This window comes from Catharus ustulatus, chromosome 4, assembly GCF_009819885.2.
Source record: "Catharus ustulatus isolate bCatUst1 chromosome 4, bCatUst1.pri.v2, whole genome shotgun sequence".
Taxonomy (NCBI): Eukaryota; Metazoa; Chordata; class Aves; order Passeriformes; family Turdidae; genus Catharus; species Catharus ustulatus.
The window spans coordinates 51924939-51942948 of NC_046224.1; the positions used below are offsets into that span (position 1 = coordinate 51924939).

Below are 18010 nucleotides of genomic sequence, written 5' to 3' on the forward strand. Positions count from 1 at the left end.
AGTACTTGTTCTAATTCCTCTAAGCAAAGTCCAGCTCTTACTGCACCACTGTTGACATCTACAAAAGCCAGGGTTGTTTTTCTTTTACTTTTCCCCTTGTTTGGAGCTTTATAATTACTCCAGTAAATGATGTTGAACTCCTTAACCCAAAGAACCAAGTTTTCACTGAGCTGTGTGGTTTCCATGTACTAATTTAAGAGAAAAAAAAAACAAAACCAAAAAAAACCCCCTACAAACTAACAAACAAAACAACAACACCCCACCAAAAAACAAAACAAAAAAGAAAAACCAAAGAAAAAAGACAGTGAGGCATCTAGGTGAAGTAGACTCTAAGGTACCGGTTATTGAGCTACCACTGCATGCTGGTTCTGGTTTTCCAAAATACCCTTGATGTATCTAAGAGTCCCTGTTAGTGATTAGGTACAGAGCTACATGGACCCGTGCTCAAACCTGGTGCAGCCCTTGTTGATTGACTTCTTCGGCTTCTCAGAGCCATTAGTTTTACAAGGGGCTGTGTAAAATATTGGGAAAATGTTGTTCCATCTCATTAAAGATCTGGCAAGTGTGCTCTGTTGTATCATCTCATTGTACTACCATTTCTTTGCTTTTCATACAAAATATTCCAGGTTTTTACTCACTTGAATCTTTCAAGTGCTGGACTTAAATCCAGCATGTCCTTGGGTTGTCCCATTGACACTAAAAAATAATCACAATGGCGGGGTGCAGTGCCCATCTTATTCTCCTGATGTTGCATCAGCCCTGGAAGCTTTTCAAAGCCTCTTCAGAGAGTCCCTGCTCTCTGCTAGGATCTCCACAGTTTACTTTTGTTTGGGTTAATTCAAGTGTGTGGTCATGGGGCAATGACAAATAAATGAAGTATGAAAGACTTCATAGGATCTTTATTTGGATATCTAGTCAGGCATAAACTGTGATGTCAGTGCAGCTGTGTCCCAGATCGGGTGACGCCAGTGCATAAAGATTTGTAAGCTGTGCTATTGTTCTGCAGGTATAATATTATATATGATTTTTGGCAAGGGATCTCAAGAAATCTCATACCAAGGTGATATTTTCCCTACCTTATCAGTCTTTTTGATGATAAAAGAAAACTGGCTTTTGAAATCATGAATGGCTCTTGCGTTACACTGGCACAGATTAGAAGATTTATGCCCAGACTTGTTGAGTGGTCCCACCCCTCTGCCTCCCAAATAAAAGACATAGTTTCTGTCACTGTATTTTGAGAGAGGTGGATTTAACTGTGTTCAGCTGCTGAAAAACTTTGAAGCTCGATGAAGTGAAGGATACTGTTGGAAGCCACACAACTAGAGACTGCTCACAAGATTAGAGGACGTGCAAGTCCACTAATGAGTAAATTTGGGGTTTATGAGCTCTGAGGAAAGAGGTTTGGGGTTTATGAGCTCTCTCATCTTTTCAGTGATGTTAAACTAACTCTACTAGATACTGTTAAACCCCTTGTCTTTGGGGAAAGTGTTTATTTGCAGGGACGGCATTGGTTCAGAAATTTGTTCTCTTGCTAGAAGGAATATTGCTCCAAATATTTTAATAGGAAGTTCTGATGGGGAATGTTTGTCCTAGAGATTTTTTTCAAGATGTTCAAAGAACTATTGCAGTTAGTAAGTTAGTAGAAACAATTTTAAACAGAAGTGAAACTCCTCTGATGTGTGCATCAGCGGCTTCTTTACATGACAAGGAGTGTTAATGAGATGTTGCAGCATGCTACAAAGAACTACCAAAAGAAGTTGGCCCAGTGTGGCCCACCGTTTTTCCTTCTGTGAACGAAGTCAAGAAAGAGATGACAGGCTCTTGATGCTCTGCCATGAATGGAGTGTAGAACACTGCTTGTTAAAATGCAAAGTCCAGGAGGGAGGAGAAGTTGGCATCCACATGAAGGAAACAGCGATGCTCATGAATGGATTTTGTTGGTGGAAAACACATACACTGTATCAAAGATGATTTCAACATGGGATATTGTCCCCTTTAGTCTTCCTAAATGTGAAAATACCTGTACATTCATAAAACACTTGAGGAATGTTATCCCTGTTTGGTGGATCTGTCAACTTAGGAAAGATATTAGGGAAATTTGCAAAAGCGTTGGGAGTGGGAAACACCTTCCTCCAGATTTGGGGTAAGGGTGTGAAACCTGTTTGCATGTGTGTTCATATGTGTGTGTAATGGAGACTGGAGACAGGAACCAAGAGGTATTGATTTCGTCCTTGCAGAGATCCAGAAGTAGTTGGTTGCACAATAAATGGGAGAAATGAAAAATGATGTTGTAGCAGTTTAATCAAATGGCTTCTAAAAAAGATAAATGTGGGGATTATTTCTCTATAAAACACTCTAAGATCTCACCAAGGGACACTTGATGTTATCAGGTACATTTAAAAGGAAGAAGTCTCAAAAAGATAATGTTTCTCAAAAGTCAGTGGCTGCAGGACATTTGCAAACCATAAATGATTTACAGATGGATTTAAAAGGTGGCAAATTTCCATCCCTTCCTGTGGTGCTCACAACTGAAGGAAATGCATAGGAAGGATTTTAGGTAGGTAAGAGCTGAGACTTGTGAGTATGGGGAAAGACTTGCCACTTATAAGAGTGTTAGGAACAGCTCAAATTATATGACTTATACCTGAACTTCTCCTTGGGTCCTGCTAGGCCATGGGCAGCACACGCTGCCGGAGGGAGGAAGAGCAGTAGGGTTCCAGTGTCCTCAGATTGCTGAGCTGAACTCCTTAAATAAAACACAAGGCTGCTAAATTTTTCATCTGTCTCTCTCAAATAGAAGTTCTTAGTCTGACAGCTTTTCCTTTGCATTCTTAAGTATTACTATTTTAATAGCACTATTTGGTCCCCAGCACCCTGACTCGTACTTTGGGTTTTCTCTGCGTGCCCCTGGGGCTTTCTCTGCTGAGGGAGCTGAGACATCCCAAAGCTGTTTGCCAGAACTGACCTGGAATTTTCCAGTAAGTCATCATGCCATCAGGAAATGCCACTTTGTGAAGCTCAGGATATTTCCTGAAGACATACTTCACAGCAATGTTTCATTCTAGAAAGAGCAAAGCAAACAAACAAAACAGCATTTTTCTTACGTTAAAGCAGAGTTGTTTTATATAAGATTTTACAATGAAATGCATTTATCCTATAAGCATCAAAAATGCAGCAAAGTATTTCAATAAAATATTTCTTTATGAACAAGTTAAAGACGTTCTTTTGTCCATTTTTATTATGGAAAATATATTTTCCAGAATTTGCTGTGAAAGGGGAAATCCTTTTAAAGCCAGCTTTGTTTTCTCTCTCTGTGCTGCTTTGCTTTGGTTTATGTCTTGCATTAACGAGCTGTGCACGAAATAACATTTTTCTCAGTTTATGGTTGACTTTTTGATTGCTTAAACTTATTTGCTGCATGATATCTTTACAGTCCAAGTTTTGTAATCTATAACTTAGGTATACAATACTTAACAAGGATGCAATGTAGAGTTAATATCCTATATATGGAATGAGAGATGCAATTGAATTTAACTTTTGAGTCTCTTAAAAAAGAACAGAACTCTCTGGCTTGGTGTTTGAATCTGGAAGAGAGCATGTCACTTGTAAAATACTCAGATTTAAACAGAAGCTACTCAAGGGCTGTTGGATAGCTTGGTTTAGGTCTCTTGGAGGATTTTTCCTTTAAAAAATTCAGACAGTATATTTTGTAGCCAATAGAATAAGTCTTATGTTCCTGTATAGGTTAATTTACTGGGGTCTGGGATTTTGCTCAAGGCCAAATGCCAGTGCTCCCACCACAAAACGTGCATTCAGCTCCCCTTAAGAGTTAAACCCCATGGAAAACCCACACAAATTATGAAAAACTGTTATGAACCGAACCATGAATTTTTAATATTCAGTTACCCTGAGGTACAAGCTAGAGCTTAAAATAAATTGTTTTATATTTCATACTCTGAGTAGTGTGTGCAACAATACATGAAGGGAAATGAAGTTTGCAAAGTACTCTCGGTTTGGGTTGAACAGGACAGTTTTACAAACAATCATTGTGGAGACAGAATTGTACCAGATCTGTGTGTGGGCACAATATTTCATTGCCTGTCTGTGTCTGGTGTCTCACCTCCTTGCACAGCCTCAGTGGCCAGCCCAGCGTGGGCTGCCCCTCCTGCCTTCAACAACGACAGGGGGCACAAAGCGACTTGTGGTGGATAGGAAGCTTGACAGGAATTCAAGCGTCACTTTTCACCTGAATTACAGTGACCTTTTTTCTTCCTCCCCAGTCTTCTAAGTGTTGAAACATCTGCAACTTCCCGCAGGCCCTGCTGCTTCCTTTCCCTGCACACCCCGTCCTGGTAGCGAGGATGCTCTGCAGCAAAATATCTCCCAGCACTTGGGTACATGAGGGTAAGCTGGACCCAGCTCATTGCCTCCTTGGCTGAGTGTTTTGTCCCATAAATGCCACTAGAGCACAGAATCATCTTCTGCCCAGTTTAAGATCATCTCACTCTCAGGTGTCCTGACTCTGGACACCAGAGGTGCTGGGCAGCATTTCCCAGAGACAGGAGGGAATTACAAAAACCCTGGAGAGAAGAGCGCCAGTCCCACTTCAGCACTATCTCGACAGAGATAGATATGAACAAACCTGATTATCCCTTACTCTTACTCAGAGTACTGCAAGCAACACTGGAAAATATTCTTGCACATAAGCATAACCTCAAAGCGATATATATTTTGTTTTGCAGAATTGCAGCACCTAATTCCACAAGCATTTCTGCCACATACAAATGTTTTTTTTCCCCCTGTCTGATGTGTTTTATTTGATACTGGAATCCTTCCTTTTTTCAGAGGAGACATGACTGTTACTAGTGCTTTGAAAAGTGGAAGCAGTGGGGAAACAGCCACTGGAGGTGTTTAGCAGAGGGCAAAGAGCCTCAGGGATGATGTGTGACACTCAGTAGCCTTGTAGGGACAGCACAGGTGACATATTTACCTCCAGTCCTCCTCCAAGGGAGCAAACTGTGCTCTGTCTCCTACTGCATTTGAGTGCTGCTTTACTTGGACCATGACACATGGGATTCAGAGTGTATTAGAGGAGTTGTATAGATTTGAATGCTCTCATGCTTAGTCTCATTCAGGCTAGCAGAGGGGACAACGTCCCACTGATGTTGTGACCAGGGGTGAGCCCTGGAGGTTGCAGTGCAGGGACCAGGGAGTGCTGCACTGGCACCCTCAAACAGACTCCTTCCACAGCTGATATCTGGAGCAGATGCTGCTAAATTTGTGAGGCCTGAGCAAAACTCTTTGTTTTTTTCACCAAGCAAAGGAAATGTTGGGAAAAGTTAAATTATCTTCAGGAACTGCCTTCCCATTGATTTTATTAACTAAGAATGAAAAGCACATTAAGCATAATGGAATTATTCTATGACTGGTGTTACTAATAGATCTCTAAAAAAATTGAGTTTGCTTTGAGGTAATAATAATTGTACCTGGTACTAGAGATGGAGCTGTAGTGCACACAGAAATCACACTGAAATGCTGGAGCCTGCTTGTATGCCTATAAAGCAGGAAAAAATTAAAACAGTGAAATGAAAAACACACAAACTGATGGCATGTAAACAGAATATCAAGTTACTTCTATAGAGACCAAACCAGAGACCCAATATTAGAACCCAGGTACAGAAGAATTCAAATTTTTACATAAAAGCTTGTAAATCAGCAGCTGCTTCACCGAACATGCACGTTTTAGTGTGCACAGCTCATGGATGTCCATGAATACAAATGCATTTAGGCCTACAGTGTGTAAGAAATTATATTAGTTCTGAACTTCCAGGGTTTGACAGTTAATTTTTAGTACTGGGAGAATTTTGAAGGCCTGAGGTGCAGTGACAGCATTGCCCAGGGTCTGGTTGGAGCAAGCTGGGCAGAACCTGCTGTGCTGCCAGCCTGGGGTGCAGGAGAAGGGTGGTCCTGTGGGGGTGTGAAAATGGGGGCCCCTCCACCCACCTGGTGTTCTCCACGTGCTGCCCAGGGTTGGAGGGCATTCCCCGTCCAAAACAGACCACATTACCATGTTTCCTTAAACCACAAATAAAACATGCAGCAGGAATTTTGCAATGTACCAGGTCCAATTCTTTCAAGAAATGATATATGCATACATACATATTTACTTGTTATTAATTTGTAATTTTGGGACAGGTACAGAGGAGAGTTCAGAATTACTATGTGATTTAGCAGCCCCAGATTGCCCACATTTCTATCTCTGATTGTAACATTGTATGTAAGCTGACTGTGTTCAAATAACATTGACTTAATCATAAAATAAGCCTTGTGATGTCTAGGATAAATTTAAAAATGATCTTCACACTAGGTCTGAAATTAATTTTTGACAAATTCTTGTAGTAGCTTTCAGGAAAAAAAAAGTGAATAGCTGAGAAAACTGTTCAGGGGAAATTCAGCTTAAACCTGTGTGTATTGATGGATACACTGTTGTATTCACCTTGATGCTGCTTGCTAGGAGTGCTGGGATGCTACTGTAATGCCTGTCTCAAACAAGACTGTAGGCAGGTAAAAACCCAATTAAAATTTGTGTTGCACTGAGTTGTTTTAAGGTACTCAATAGTTCTAGGTTGAAGTCATGAAGGATTTTAGGCATTTTCCGCCTTTCATACATTTACATTCTCTATTCGTGACTCTGGTACCAACATCCATGTTAATGCAATTTCTTTGCAATCAAAAACTCACTGCCAGAAGCCTGACCATTTAAATGAGTGTCTCATTCACCTCCAGAGGAGTGCTGGGCTCAGTGATTTGTCCCTCCTGGAGCGTAATTCATTCAAATAAATGTAAATCACTATTTCATATTGTTTGGTCAGGGTTTATAGATGTCAGTGTACACTACTGAAAAGGCACATGGCCATATTGAGGGAGGAATCAATATGCTTCACAGAGATGAGAACAGGCCGAGTTTGGTTTTGGTTTTATCCCTGGTGCTGCACTCAGTGCAGCTGTTATTGATTTTGATCCCGCAAGTGTTTGACCTCCTTTGTGCAGCACAACTTGTCTATATTTTACAGCTGACTTTTTTTTTTTTGTAGTTCATATTCATATTCCATTAGTATGCTACTTGCAAAAAAAAAATCAATGCAGTTTGTTAATTAAAAAAAGGAAATCCTCAACCTCCAACCTGAATCACTAAGCTGCTCTCATGTGTCTGCGGTGACCAGAGTGGCCTGACCGTGCTGGTAGATGGCAGTGACACAACTGGGGCTCATAGAATCACAGAACCATTTGGGTTGGAAAAGAACTTTCAGATCACCAAGTCCAATTGTCAATCCAGCACTGCCACATCCACCCCCAAACCATGTCCACAAGTGCCATATCTATATGGTTTTTAAGTACCTCCAGGGATGGTGACTCAGACACTTCCCTGGGCAGCCTTTTCCTGTGCTTGACAACCTTTTCAGTGAAGAAATTTTTCCTAACATCCAATCTAAACCTCCTGTGATTCAACTTGAGGCCATTTCCTCTTGGCTTATCACTCATTACTCAGGAGGAGAGACAGACATGGGGCATACTGCTTGTGCAGCCTTGGGGCAGAGGCTCAGCTGACTGCAGAGTTACAGTAAAAATATATTCCTGCATTTTAATTTGTATATATATATTGAGAAAGGTAAGAGAAAACCTGCTGACTTGTCCAACTCAGCCAGACCCCGATCATGTCGTCTAATTCTATTTAAACTCTCAGTCAGCATCAAATTGGGCATGTCTCCTTCCAGCCCCTGGGCCTGCCAGCTCTCACTGTACCCTCTGTGTAAGAAGGCCAGGGAATAGAGAGTTCTTCTCCCCCTTGATTCCAGCTTAATGCCATACACAAGTTTTGTTCTTGCATCTGGTGGGGACGGTGCTGCTCCAAGGCCTGCCATTCTCTGTTTTCCTTTCTGCTGCTTTTAACCTTGCTGATCAGTGGGATGGATGGATAAGAGGAACCAAAACTGTGCTAGGGCTGCAGCCCTGCTGGGGCCAGAGGGAGGTGGGTATCCAGTGGGGCTGAATGCCAGGAAAGGGCTGGCGGGTGGCAGGACCTGGGGTTGAGGCCAAGGCTGCTGCAGTCCAGGTGAGCACTGCAGTGGAGAGTGAGTGACACCTGAAAGCCACGTGGGCTCCCGGCAGGAAAAACTTGCTCTGGCTGGGTCTGCTGGAGCCAGAGTGCTGGCAGAGACTGGTGCTGCCAGCTGTGTGATCTGCAAATGCCCTTGTGGAAAATGCAGAGATGAAGTAGCTGCAGGTACAGTGGAATGTCTGAATGAGCAGTTGGTTTGTTTGTTTCTTAAACAATAATTGAGCTAGTTCAGCTAACTGGGTTTTAGGATGCTAAATTGTTGATCTGTTTAGGCTTTCATATTATTATAGTGGGAGTTTTTTTCCCTCAAGAGGCAAGGTCATGGAGAAAGCAATATTCCTATGTACAAGAATGGTACCTTCATCTTGTTCCATCTCTAGTTAATACTTTTCCCATTTCTGCTGCTCCCTATGTATCAGCTCCATCCAGACTAATGTCAAGGCGTGTTCCACAGGGTAGCAGTGACTGAACAGAGCAACTGTGGCTCGATCCTTCTGGTCAGGGTAAGTCCTGTGAGCCACAGAGTAAGGAACAAAATGTGAGTCTCTGCCAAGGAGACCTTAAAACCTGGGTGGATCCTCCGTGGTTTCCTTATGCTGTCTGAGGAGGTGTTCGTGCAGGCTGGAGCAGTGCCACATCCTGGAGCTGCATGTGGCTTGGAACAATGATTTGCAGCAGTGGCCTGAGAGTCAAATACTCTGCTGCCGCCGCTACTCTTTTTTTGTTCAGCCAATACACTTTTCTCAGCAAAACATCTCATCACCCTTTTGCTTTTTGAGCACCAGTAGAGTCAGCAGTTCCTCCACCACCTGCCAAAAGCTTTGGCTGTCTCCCCTGAGAGCTGGGCTTCTTTCCACTACAAAAACTGGAAGGAAGTTAGGAAGTCAGCACCATGCAACACTGAAACTTCATATTATAAAACAGGAGGAGACTCTTCTTCTTGTGTTTTCTCATTTATTTTAAAACAGAATAAAAACAACCACATAAGCCCCTCCCCTCACCCGTGAATGATCTGACTGTGGAAATTGGGTTATGCATCCTCTGGGCAGTGTAGGACCTTGAATGAGGAATGACCTTTGCTGTCCTCTCCTGTGTGTCTTAGTCAGCTTTTGTGCAGCAGGGGACAGGAAGAAATGCCTGAAGTAGGTCGCTGGACACTGCGGTGCAAAGGCTGCTCCATGGGCTGATTGATGAGCAGTCACATCACGGCAATTTTCTCAGAGAGAGCAGTGACAGCCCTGCTCTGAGCTGGCTGGCTGCTGCCCCTTGCCCCACACCACCCCTTTGGGTTGGGAGGCACCTCAAAGACCATCCAGGTCCAACCCCCTGCCGTAGGCAGGCACACCTTCACCTCAAGACCTCCTTTAAAGCTCCATCCAGCCTGGCCTGGAACACTTCCAGGAATGGGGCATTTGTCTTCTTCAGGCACATGGTGGTCCTCAGCAACAACCAGGGATGACTGGTTTGGGGTTTTTTCAGCTAGGATTGAGAATGCATTTCCAAATAGCTCTTCTGTCCCTGAACATCACACTTGGGCAGCATGGCAAGCCTGTTTGGGCAGCTGTAGTCCGAGCCCAGGAACTGTCCTTGACAGTGTCTGATCCATGTGTGGCAGAGCACCTCCCTGCAGCTATCAGCCTGACAGAGACCCCTGGTTCCTGCAGCCAGCTGGGAGGGTGTGTGCTGGCACCATTTCTCAGACATAAGGTCACTGAAGATAACTCTTAACTGCGGCACTCCCCTCAAGCCCTCCCAGCCTGACAGCATCTCTTCTTTTGTTCCAATAAATATTCCCATTTTAAGAAATGTCTCTTTTTAAACTATTTTCACCCTATTTTTAAAATATGTAAGCCGGAATGTTTTCCTCACCCCATTTTTTCCTGTGGGGAGCAGGAGGTGGGGCAGCAGGGTGTTTGGCCAAGTGGGAGGCAGGGGTTTCCTCAGCCAGAGTGAGCATGATTGACTACTCTCGATGGGTGCTCAGGCAGAAATATGTGAAGTTGGTGGCTCTTTGTGGGTAGCTGGGGGATGCTGGTGTGCTGGATGCTCCCCTATGTGGGAAGCAGATTGTCAGTCCATGTTGGAAGATACACTGGCTTCCCCAGCAAAACTACACACACAGACAGAACTATCTTCTTTATTATAAAGATACACTATGAGGAACAAACTTGAATGTATACTGAAGCTTGTAATGGTACATGCCAAAAATGTACAGTACTATACATAAAAGTGCATTGTCACAACAGATTAACAGTACATTTCTCTTCCAGAACTGTGGATTTTCCATGTTTTTATTTGATCTTCAAGAGTGGAAGGAATGCAATGGGAATGCAGCCATACACGAACAGGAAAGGATGCAATGGAAATGCAACAGTACAAGAGCAAAGCTAAAGCTCCTCTAAAATTTAAAGGCACTTTCACATGTACATACTACAGATGTACATTGACACAAGTAGGTAACAGTCAACAAGCAGGAAGCTACCAGTACTGCAATTCATCAAACTTGACAGTAAAGGACAATACTGATTGGATTAGGTGTGCAGGAGTTACCCTTTAGTACGCCTGTAGATGTAGCAGTCTTTCCTGTTACATATCCACTTACTATGCTTTAAAGTATCTATAATAACCATCAAACTACACATTAACTGTGTGAATGCACTAAGTGGATGCATTCACTAAATGCACTGTTTCTAATATTTTCTTTTGCTAAACAATTTCTAATAAAAGCATTATGGAGTCCAGTACAGTTATTTAAACATACAAAATTCCCTATGCAATTTAAAGATACAAGTATCCATCTCAATTGTGCCAGGTGGGTTAATTTAAAAATGCTAGACAAAAACTGTATGTAAATGAAAGCTGAAATTCCAGTTTTGTTCCACTGAGTCTAGTAAACTGGGGAACTACTTGAAAATATCTGTGGTCCCAGACAAGTGAGCAGACCCTATAGACCAGCACTGGTCTGCAGCTGGGGAGGGCCTGGCCTGGACCCTGGCCCTGGGATTAGGACCAGGCAGTACAGTTAACAAGGATGGAGGTTTGCTGACCCATGCTGCACAGCCCACTGTGGTGGATTAAGACTTTGCCTCTAATCTAGATGTGTGTGAAGTCTGTGACTGGGTTGAAAAGCATTTGCGAATACCAGCACTAGTTTGGGGCTCAGAGGCAGCTCTCACAACTGGAGCTTTACATTGCATCACCTGTCTGGAAGGGGTAAACCAGAGCAGGAATAAATTGCTCCTAAATAACAACAGGAAATTACTCTTGTCATCTCAGCAATTATGTCTATCAATTTTGTCACTACTCTTCTTCTCTCAAACTCAATCGTTTTAAGTATACTGAGTTGTACAACTTCAAGCTTTCCAAAATTCGGATCTTACAGAATATGTGGAAAGACAGACCTTAATTACAGCCAGTCGTACTTCCGTAGGTGGACCACAAGTGATTTTTCCCCCCATGTTATTTACTGAAACCTCTTTTATGGATTGGATGTTTGAAAATATGTTCACAGAAATAATATTATGGCTTACTGTTGCAATGTGCAAAACAGCTGTAGGTTTAGCTCATGCCTAACAAAGTCTAACAACAGAGCACTAAGCAAAGTTGACAGTCGCCACTCGCAAAGACATAAGAAAGGACTGATTCCTGTCATTAAAAAAAGGGGAAGTGGAGAGGAAAGAGGTTATGGAAAACTTTAGTCAGCTTGAATTTAGACAGTAGAAACTCAGCTGCCTGTCCTGTGAGTGACCCCTGCACCACTGGCAGGGGGTAGTCCCTCTTCAGTCCCTGTCTTGCTGCTGTCAGCACAACTGAGCGTTTGCGCTGTGCAAGGCAGTCAGCACAGCTGGGTCAGCTCGAAACTCAGACTACTGCAACCCAAATCATGCCCTTAATTGGACACTGAGCAATAAAGTCAATGGGATACCTTCCTGAATTACTGTGGAGTTGACCCCTTTAACAGCCCCTCATGCTCCCTAATGGACCAACAGGTTCAACACTCCTGAGAGCCTGGCTTCTGTGAACTTCAAACAAATTTAGCTTTAGTAAAAAATGTGGTATCAGGGAATGAAGGTCTGGCTTCATGGGAAAAGGTACACTATTACAGAGGGCAGCAAAAGGAGTTTCTAGGTGCTATCCTGGAGATGTGCTTTAGCTGTGTCCTAGAATGCTGCTTTGTATCAGTGAGAGCAATGTGATCTCCAGCTCCATCCAGTGCTTGCCTCCAGTGAGACTGCCAACAAGAAAGCTAAAACTTGGTGCCAATTATGAGTTGTGAGGGCTTGGTGATTTTTCTTGTGTGTCTTAAATAAGAAATGTGGCCTGAGATGACTTAGACATTCCACATAGACACTTAATCCTCACATGCTAAATTTCAGTTCTTACTAACCTGCTTGAGATTTGGTTTGGTGACCCAGAAATGAGAGGCTCCATGTCCCCTGAACCCCCTCCCACCCCTTAGTTTTGTGCAGGATCTGTTATTATATAGCTACAGTAAGACTGTGAAGTATGGTACAACGTGGCAAGCTGTTTGTGATCTGTGTTGGTTTTATTACAAATGGTGCAGCATCAAGTTTTCAAGTAAGTCTATGTTTGTTTTTTAAAACTATGCACAATTGTCCAGTTTTTCATTTAATCGAAACCATACAAAATACAAATGCCCATGTTAATGTAGCTACTTTCAGACAATACATTCAAAAACACTGAAAAACAAAGCCTCTCCAGTTACAAACATGAACACATGATGTTACGGAGTCCTGACTTCTATTGTTAATCCATCCCTTTCCCTAGCCCACCCCAGCTGGGCTCTGTGGGTGGCTGAGCTGCCTACATTGTGCAAGATTTGTCGGCTGGACCCTGGGAAGGAGGAGAAGGCCCTATGCTAGGATTTGTTTTTGGAAGAACAATAGGTTTTGGCCTAAGAGCAGGAGGTTTCAGCTGCACTCCCATTCTAGGGGCCACCATGGGCTTGAAAGTACTCATGGTGTCACTGGAAGAACTAGTGCTACGGCGGATCTGAGGCTCCGAGCTCCTTAAAACAACGCTGTGGAGAGGGCTGAGCGACTCTGTCGAGGTGGCAGGGGTGGGGGTGTTTTTCATCTGCTCCAAGGTGTCCAACACGACATCAGGGGCGTGTTTGGCCGAGCTCTGCCGCTCCAGCTCCCGCAGCTCGTTCAGTGCTGTGTTCATCGTCTCCTCGATGTCCTGGGTCAGAGCACAGAGAGAGCGGCATGTCATTCGTGTTGCTACTGAATGCCAGAGGAGCAAGGGCAGGGGGAAGGAAATGCATTAATTGATTTACCAACCATCCTCTAACAGTTATGATAGTGCTAAAATCAGTTTCCACCAGATTTATTTGAAAGACATTACGACTGACAACGTGGCAGCTTTGGGTGGACATTACAAACATTTAACCTTGCTCATATGAGAGAATAAAAAAAAATGTTACACCAAAATCTGCAAGCCATATATGAAGTGATTATCATGACAATTGATGTTTCCTTAGCAGTGTTTTAGTGGAGAAGATTTCTATCATCTCTTGGGTACTGACACTGTAAAGATTTTAGTCCATATGCTCTCTCTTAGCTAACTGCTCTGCTCATCAAAAGCCTCAGGTGTTCAGGGTCTGTATTCCCTCACTAGTTTTCTAAGCAAATAAAGTTTGTGTGGCAATCAGCTCTTCTCTCCTCTTGTTTCACCCATTTAAACAGAAAAAAACCTCTGAGATATTGGTCAGTATGCATACCTAAGAAAAACTATTTTCTTCATTAGGATTTCAAGCTTGAAGGCTAAAATAATGCACAAAGATACAAGTTTACTGCTTTTCAGTGGTATTGAGATACAACCAAGCTTAAAATATTTTCTATTCCCTGCCTGCTCACACTGACTTTCACATAGCTTAATCAAAATTTGGGTTCTCTCACTGCCAAATGATTGCCAGTCTAGGCACAAAAAAAGAGATACCTTAAGCCCAACAGTGCTGTCCCAGGAAAGTAAATGAATAGCTTAGAATAAAATAAAACAGTAAAAATACTTGCACTTTCTAGCCCTAATACAAGGGTTCTAACCTTAACATGCCAGTCTGTTCTATTCTTCACTGGAAGCAGAGTTTTAAAGCAAGCATTATCTGTACATTAAATTTTAAAACATGACTGCCAGTGTTACTGTAAAATGCATTTGCAATTACAGAGCACCCTCGGGGTACTCCTAGTAATCACATTATCCTACCCAGACAAAATGTGACTTCTGAAGACAGAGGCATCTATTTACTCAAGAGCTGCTAGCAGCTCTGTATAACAGACCCATTTGATGATCAGGGTACTTCCTACTTCATTCTCTTCAGGAATGGGACTGGTGACTGTTCACACAGGTGAAAGATGGCCTGAAATTTATGCAGCTGCAGCATCTTGAACATCAGGTTCTACTACACGCATCAAATCAACACATAGTATGAGTTGTATGAAAACTATAAAATCCACAAGACCCTGGACTGTAAATCTCTACTTTGAATGGCAATGGTCACTACTAGCCACTCAGAGCACTTTTCTGCCTTACCACAATAGTGATACACAATTGAACACTAATTACATGCAAGTGAGAATAGGCCAGCCTTCAGCAGAGCACAGCCATCTACGTAGCTGTTATAACGCTGTCCTAGTGTTCTGTACGGCAGAGGCAATTTCATTACAGTGTAATGGGAAATAATTTCTTTTTATTGCTTCTGCAATGTTTACTCCCCTTTGTGCTTCATCTATTCAGGATTGCTTAATGCATCTCCCTTCACACACACTCTGTTTGGAAAGCCAAGTAGGATATTCCCCTGCACACACCTTCCCACCAGTGCATGCGCCCTGTACTGTGCTATTCAATGAGATTTGCTGCTCAGAAAATCAGACAGTGCCATAAATAAAAAAGACACAAACCTGAGCTATAGACTCTGGGTCCAGTGGTTTATGGTCATTGAAACCTGTGTACTGCCCAGAAGATGTAGACCTTCGAATGGGAGGGCTATCTATCTTCTTCAGGGAGTCGTGCCTGCTGATGTTGGTGAGGCTGCCGTGGCCCGGCCTGCGCCGCCGCTCGGGGCTGTCGGCGTTGAGGTTGCGATTCTGAAGGAGGGCTCTGGGACTGCAGTGAGGTGCCAGGTTGGGGGAGCCCAGCTCCATGGCTGAGTTGGACAGAGGGTGAGGTGGATGTACTGGGCAGTGGCCGTCACTGCTCCTGCCTGGGCGTCTCAGGGGAGGTGGAGGTTCCGATCTCTTTCTTTGCCTGCACCAGTGGAGAAGCGGTGTTAAAACAAGTTATAGTGACCAGCATAAGCATGTGGAGAAGCAATTACTGTGTTAGCTGAGCTGTGAGCAGGGCTACTGAAAACACGTTATGCTGAAGCTTACCTTCCTAGATATCCATCTGAGTGACGGTCCGTAGGAGAGTTCATATCCTTTGATGATGACTTGTCCTCAGTTATGGGTCCACTGCTGGCCTCACTGTCTGCTTTTTGGCTCAGTGTATCGGAGAAAGTATCGTCCCTGAACAGAACACAGGTGGTGAGATGAGAAGTCAGTGAGTGAAGTGTGACAGAGCACCTTGGCACTCTCAGATTTTAATCCCCTTAAGAAAAGCAGGCGTGTTATAAATGCACTGCAGCCCTTGCACATCTCCCAAAATTGTTCATAATCCTTCTATTTACTGAGCTCTTTACACTTTGAGTGTATGCAACCTTTCTGTAAAGAACTTTGTCATTCTTGGCAAAGCACATGCCCAATATTGCAAAACAAGAGTTTAGGGCTGCATTTCCCCAGCTCTCGCTATTCTGAAGTTCAAAGTCAGCAACTACTACAAAGAGACAGTCAAATTAAAACAGGTGAAGCAGTATCTGTCCCTTAATGTACTGGGAATGTACCCATAGAAGTAGCTTTGCCTGGCCTTAGTTTTTGATGAAGCTTTCAATACAGGGCAGTAAAGACAAGTATCCTGCATAGAAGGCAAACATTTAATCTATCTGACTCTTCAAACACTGACCCATTTGGAAAACACTGCTAAGTGCTTTAGACTTTACACCCCCTCAGGAACCCAGTCACATCAGAAACTGCTTACATATCCTGCACCACTATGTACTGGTGAGGGACAAGGCCATCAATTCCATTGTGCCTTCCTTCCCACCAGTCTTCAGATGCTCGGTGATAGAGCAGAAGGGAAGCTCCTTTCTTGAAAGAGAGTTCTCGTGCAGATCTTCCAACATAGTCAAACTTGGCAATAGCTTCTATGGGCTCACACTCTGGGTGGGAAGAACAACAAATATCAGATTCCATATCACTCATTTTAGTTTCATAAACCCTGTTGTTTGCATTTTCTCAGTGCTCATTCCGACAGAGATCAGCTGAAGGAAGGCAGACTTGAGGCAGTGGTTATAATGTGCCCCTTACAAAGAAACATAATCAATCTGTGTCCCAGGTGTGAAACATCTGGGTTGCTTCAGGAGCTGCAGAAAACAACAGCATGCTCAAATGTTACAACTGCCTTTGGGAGAGAGGCCTCTGCCTCCTGCTGGAAGGGCTCCTGCCTGGCTGGAGAGTGGGATGGAGGCCAGGCAACAAAGACTTCTGAAAATAAAAAGAACAAACTCAGATGAATAATCAAAGGCCCAAGGAACCAGCATGATAAGGGAAAAGTAAACAGGAGTGCTTTCACCATCTGCAGTGGCAAAGGAAGGAAGACAAGATTAGCCTGTGCATGAGCAGGGATACCCTGCCTAACTGGGCCATGGAATTTGTGTCTTTTACGTGATGAGCATGCAGACCTACTGAAACCTAGTGTTTTACACAGCACCAAAGCCTTGTGCTTTATAGTCCACTTCCTTAATGCCCTTTTGCAGTGAGACAAGACGGCTCCAGACCACAGGGACAGTCCCTGTGTGGCCTCAAGTTGCTTAAAGCAGCCCTGCCTGATTCAAAATCCTGAGCTGCCCTGGTTTCTGCAGGGGAGGCTGGGGTTTTCTGAAAGCAAACACTGGCTACAGCAGTCCTGGCTAATCCTCAGTCAGAATGCTGGTAAAGTAGTGTTAGGCTGGAAATGGGCTCCATCCTGTAACCTGCACTGGGACAGAGACCTACTGATGTCAGCAAAGGGGGCCTGCAGGTATGGCCAGAGCTGTGCTCAGGCATCCTGCAAAAAGCTGTGATTTTAACAAGTTCTTATGCTGTCTGCATAAAACCAAAAGCACCTGAGCTCTAACAGATTTAATTTTGTCATCAAACTCTCAAAACATAAAGAAAAAACTGCAAAATACAGGTCTAAAAATCACATACTCTGATGATTCCAGTAACTCAAGAGTCCCTGAAATGACTAATTTCTTTACATAATTAGAGCAATATTTAGATGGAAATTAACATCTGGACTAATGACTAGCATAGCAACTTTCTGGCTGGTGCAAATTAAAATTGCTGAGGTTGTAATTCCCCAAAGAACCAGGCTGGTAATGAAAGCCACTGTCCCTTTATGACAACATTTTGCACAGGAATGTATTTTTAAAATTAACTTCTACAGTGTGAAAACATAATGACAGCACCTTTATTGAGGTTATAGCTTGCAGCTCGTTTTTTTAATAACTTGCCCAGCCTGCAGAAGACTGTCTTGTGATTTGCTGCTTTTGCAGTCATGTTAAGTGTTCCTGTCAGTGACAAACTGCAGTGTGTTTAGAAGTTACCAACTCAGAAACTTTACAGAGATGGAATACAGAGATATGGGGAATTCACTGTTACAAACACAAAAGTAATGTATGGTGGTAGAAATTATTTCAATTATGTAAGTACAAATAAGAACCTAGCAATAACAGTATTCATTCCTGAAAACTCATCCCTACTAGGTGGCTGCAGAGGACCACATTCTCTTTTT

General features: G+C 43.2%; 1 protein-coding gene across 3 annotated transcripts in view; it reads right to left on the reverse strand.

Annotated features, from left to right (window-relative positions):
- Positions 1–10240: 10240 nt before the first annotated feature.
- Positions 10241–18010, reverse strand: part of SRGAP1 (SLIT-ROBO Rho GTPase activating protein 1) — a 140914-nt gene continuing 133144 nt past the window's right edge. For all 3 annotated transcript variants that reach the window (XM_033057404.1, XM_033057405.2, XM_033057406.1), the window contains 4 exons: positions 16214–16394; positions 15511–15645; positions 15040–15385; positions 10241–13321 (listed from right to left, as the gene is read on the reverse strand). In XM_033057404.1, the coding sequence (XP_032913295.1) occupies positions 12944–13321; positions 15040–15385; positions 15511–15645; positions 16214–16394 (1040 nt within the window). In that variant the 3' untranslated portion in view covers positions 10241–12943. The remainder of the gene's footprint in view (positions 13322–15039; positions 15386–15510; positions 15646–16213; positions 16395–18010) is intronic.